The sequence below is a fragment of the Gossypium raimondii genome, chromosome 6 (assembly GCF_025698545.1).
Source record: "Gossypium raimondii isolate GPD5lz chromosome 6, ASM2569854v1, whole genome shotgun sequence".
NCBI lineage: Eukaryota > Viridiplantae > Streptophyta > Magnoliopsida > Malvales > Malvaceae > Gossypium > Gossypium raimondii.
This window is the reverse complement of record NC_068570.1, coordinates 10,111,688-10,116,484: the sequence shown is the minus strand read 5'-3', so window position 1 is coordinate 10,116,484 and position 4,797 is coordinate 10,111,688. Positions and strand designations below refer to the sequence as shown.

The following is a 4,797-nucleotide window of genomic DNA, read 5'->3' as shown; positions in this document are numbered from 1 at the left end:
CAGGAATATCCTCCAAGAAGTTTCGAAGCCATTCAACCTCTTCTCTAGATTTGTTCAGAGCTACAAACTCAGATTTCATTGTGGATTTGGTTATAATCATTTGTCTTGAGGATTTCCATGACACAACTCCTCCTTCCACTGTAAAAACATATCCACTTGTGCCTTTGGTATATTAAATATCATATATCCAACTGGCATCGGAGAGTCATTCTAAAACAGCAGGATCTTTGGACTGCTTAAATTGCTTACAGTAAAAGCAATATCTGATCTAGTACAGCTCATAAGGTACATTAGACTGCCTATGACCCTTGCATATTCCACTTGGTCAACACTTTTACCTTTGTTTTTGGATAGATGTTGGCTCGTATCTATTAGAGTTCTAGCTATACCAGAATCATCCTTACTAAATTTCCCAAGAATCTTGTCCACATAGTGTGACTGAGTCAATATGAGACCTTCAGATGACCTCTTGATTTGGATGCCCAAAATCACATTAGCTAGCCTCATGTCTTCTATGTCAAATCTTGAATTTAACATGTCTTTGGTATGTTTTACCATTACATTGTTACTTCCAACAATGAGTATGTCATTAACATATAAGTATAGGATTATATATCCAATGTCGGTAGTTTTGACATACACACACTTGTTACACTCATTAATGTTAAAGCCATTTGTCATCATGCCATTATCGAACTTTCATGCCATTGCTTTAGTGCTTGCTTAAGTCTATACAAAGATTTCACCAATTTACAAACTTTTTTTTCTTATCCTAGAACTACATGACCCTCAGGTTGTTTAATGTAAATCTCTTCATCAAGATCTCCATTTAGGAAAGCTGTTTTAATATCCATTTGATATACATCTAGATTCGGCAAGGCAGCAATTACAAGTATCATCCTTATAGAAGTTATCCTGGATACTGGAGAAAAAATATCAAAGTAGTCAATGCATTCCTTTTGTCTATAACCTTTTATTACCAATCTGGCATTGTACTTATCAATTATTCCATCTGCTTTCATTTTTCGTTTGAAAACACACTTAGAATTTAATGGTTTAACTCCCGGAGGAAGATCCACTAATTCCCACATATGATTTTGCATAATGGAGTCAATTTCACTTTTAATAACATCTTTCCATAAAGTGCTTTTGGATTACCGTAAAACCTTATTATATGTTTGAGGCTCGACCTTTAGCATAAATGTTAGAAAATTCGTTCCAAAAGAATTTTCCACCCTTGCTCATTTACTTTTTCTTGGCTCTATCTTAGTTTCAACATCTTGTTGAACGTCTAGACTATTTTCATCTATAGTCTCTGAAGTTTGTTTCGTTGAACTTGAATCAACTTCCCTAGCTTTACAAGGGAAGATATTTTCAAAGAATTATGCATTCTTTGATTCCAATATAGTATTCTTGTAAATGTCAGGATTCTTTTATTCATACACAAGAAACCAATATGCATTGCTATGATCTACATAGCCAATGGAAATACAATCCATCATTTTAGAACCTATTTTCATTTGCTTTGGTAACATAGCCATTACCTTTGCAAGACACCCCCACACTTTCAAGTAGTTGTAGGAAGGTTTTCTACCTTTCCATAACTCATATGGTGTTTTGTCCTTTTTTTTGTGGGGAACTTTATTTAAAAGCTAATTAACTGATAGACTAGCTTCCCTCCACATGTTCTATGATAACCCAGAACTTCCTAGCAATGCGTTCATCATTTCTTTTAGAGTCTGATTTTTCTGCTCGACTACTCCATTTGATTAAGAAGAGTATGGTGGTGTCACTTCATGAATAATACTATGTTGTGCACAGTATTCACCAAATGGTTCAACATATTCACCACATGATTCAACATATTCACCACATGGTTCAACATATTCACCACCACGATCACTTCTCACCATCTTAATCTTTTTATTAAGTTAGGTTTCAACTTCCTGTTTATAGAGAATAAATTTCTCTATAGCTTCGTCTTTGATCTTAAGCAAATATATGTAGAAAAATTTTATACTATCATCAATGAAGGTAATAAAATATTTATTCCCTCCTCTAGTTTGAACAAACTTTAAGTCACAAACATCACTATGTATTAGATCAAGTGGTTCTGTACTTCTTTCAATAGTTTGAAATAAAGATCTTGTTTATTTTGCTTCAATATAAGTTTCACATTTGTGATTATAATTAATGTGAAATGAAGGAATGTGCTTTAAATTAATTAATTTATTTAAAGTATCATAATTAACATGTCTGAGCTTACCATGCAATAATTAAATGACTGAAACATATAAGCAGAAGAAGAAACGACATTCTTATTCATTGTCTTTGCTTTTATGTAGATTGCATTAAGTTTCCTCATATCATTTAATACATATCCCCTTCCGACAAACATTCCCCCTTTAGACAAAATTAGCTTTTGGGATTCAAACACCATCCTAAAGCCGTGTACACATAGGAGTGCACCAGAAACAAGGTTCTTGCGTATGTTAGGCACATAAAACACATTTTGAAGCTTGATTTCTTTTCTAGAAGTCATCTTCAAGACCACAGTACCCTTCCCATTGATCTTAGAAGCCGCAACATTGTTCATATAGAGCTTCTCCCTTTTGTCACAAGGCACCAACTCAAAAAATGAGTATTTTTCGTAGCATTTATGACATGTGGCAGCAGTATCAAACCACCATTCTATTGGATTTGAGTCAACCGTGTTGACTTCAAAAATTACAACGCATAAGTCCATATTAGACATTTCCTTGGAAATTTCTTCCACAGCATTAGCCTCGTTAGCTCTAACTTTTTTTGCAACCTACAGTCAGATGACTTATGCCGCATCTTATTGCAATTAAAGCGTTTCCCTTGAAATTTTTTCTTCTTGGAAATGCCACCTTTTGGTCCCAATTTAGACACATTCTAAGGTTGTTTTCCCTTCTTGAAGTCCTTCTTGACTTCTACCACGTTTTCCTTAGCACCATTGACGTTTGTTGTTTTGTTGAGGTTTTTGTCTATACCTCTATTGTCTTCTTAAATCCAAAGCCTGACAATCAGGTCTTCCCTTGACATTTCCATTCTTTTGTGTTTTAGGTAGTTCTTGAAGTCATTCCAAGAAGGGGGTAGCTTCTCAATAATGGTAGCAATCTGAAAGGATTCACTTATGACCATCCCTTCAGCAAGAATTCCATGAATGATTAGTTGAAGTTCCTGCACTTGATTCACAACTAGTTTAGAATCAACCATTACAAAAATCAAGAATTTAGCAACTAAAAACTTTTTAGCCCTAACATCTTCGGTTTTGTATTTATGGTCCAATGACGTTCATAATTCCTTAGCCGTCTTCTTGACACTGTATACTTTGTACAATGCATCTGACAATCCATTCGGGATGCAACTTTGGCATAGGAAATCATAATGCTTCCAAGCTTCAACAGTAGTGAAGGCGGTAGCGTCATCCACCTTATCCTCTTCAATAGTAGGAAGGTCATCCTTAAAAAATTTGGCCAAGTTCGACATGGTCAAATAGAACAACATCTTCTGTTTCCATTTCTTGAAATTCTATCCAGAGAATTTCACAGGCTTCTCGTTGTGGCTTACAACCACCATCAACATTGAGTTTTGATTCAAAGCCTAAGTTTGAACCAACGCTCCAAATTGTGAATTGGTGGAAGTTTCCATTTTTTTGTTAAGATTTTAGAAATAGAACCAGAATTAGTAATAATAATAAACATAAAATGTATACTACCCTTTGATTCTATTAAATGACAGAATTAAAATTCTGAAACAAAATCAATAACCAATTTCTGGTAACAAAATTGTTACTCTCAAACAATCACTATTAACAACAGAAATCGAATGAATTCTATTGAATGACAAGAAAAGAATCCTAAAATAGAATTATTCAATTGATTTCAGTTTGAAACAAAAAATCGAACAAATCTTGTTAAACGATAGGAATAAAATCCTGAAATAGAATTGTTCAATTGATTTTTGTTTACAAACAGAAGAAAATTTCTCCTCGGTATCTTGTTCGTCTTCGATTAGAAAGTGTTAAAGAAATCTGTCTTAAGATTGTTGCAATCACGTTAGTTAAATAAACTGTAGTGTAAATATTTATTTAAATCACAAGATTGAACCAGAATAATATAGATACACATATATATAATATGAAAAAAATAGAAATAAATATTGGATCAAAATGTTATACTCGTAGGTAAGAAGGAAATCGGACTGGTAGTTGAGGCCTGTTTCACAGTTTTCTTAAGACAGATTCGATCACTCCTTTGGTGCTGGAGAAACATTGGTCGACTGTTTCCTAGGATACAACAACGAGATGAGCACAACAGTAGCACAACTACAGTGATCAACGAATTGTAGCATTGCCTTTTTCTATCACCGAAAATGATTCGAAAAATGTGCAGGGAAAATATGTCTCAAAATTTTAGAAAATTCAGTGTGTGCCTTTTCCTACAAATTATTTTATTTTAAATAAAATTCAAATGAAAGAATTCTTGGAAATTTTGACTCATGGATCCAATACCGTCCGTGAATTAAGGAGCAATTAACCTAAATTAACGTTTAAATTAAAGGAGCCATTAACTCCTTTTAATTCCAAACAGATAAGCTCTGTTGAGGAACAAAATAAGGTTACGTATTGGGCTAAAATATTCACAAGCTGAGAAAAGCCTGACTAGCCTAGACATTTCACGTCACCTAGGTCGTGCAGGTGCGCTCCCAACCCCTACGGGTTTGGATTTGCACCCCCTTTGCGCATGAGGGAGAGCATTAGTTTAAACATTA

The 4,797-nt window shown here is 34.1% G+C and overlaps 1 protein-coding gene across 1 annotated transcript; it reads right to left on the bottom strand.

Annotated features, from left to right (window-relative positions):
• Positions 1-1,769: 1,769 nt before the first annotated feature.
• LOC105771746 (uncharacterized) lies at positions 1,770-3,513 on the bottom strand. Its single transcript, XM_012593149.1, has 4 exons — positions 3,355-3,513; positions 3,046-3,204; positions 2,267-2,812; positions 1,770-1,919 (listed from the first exon to the last, which is right to left on the bottom strand). The coding sequence occupies exons 1-4, from the start codon at positions 3,511-3,513 to the stop codon at positions 1,770-1,772; spliced, it is 1,014 nt and encodes a 337-aa protein (XP_012448603.1).
• Between the last annotated feature and the right edge of the window lie 1,284 nt (positions 3,514-4,797).

Bases quoted from the DNA above. Each gene is read 5' to 3' on its own strand.
- LOC105771746 (XM_012593149.1), bottom strand. From the start codon at position 3,513: ATGTCGAACTTGGCCAAATTTTTTAAGGATGACCTTCCTACTATTGAA. The intron at 3,205-3,354 runs GTATACAGTGTC...AATCAAGTGCAG, and splicing joins TGTCAGATGCATTGTACAAA to GAACTTCAACTAATCATTCA. The intron at 1,920-2,266 runs GTAAGCTCAGAC...CTTAATAAAAAG, and splicing joins AGTCATTTAATTATTGCATG to ATTAAGATGGTGAGAAGTGA.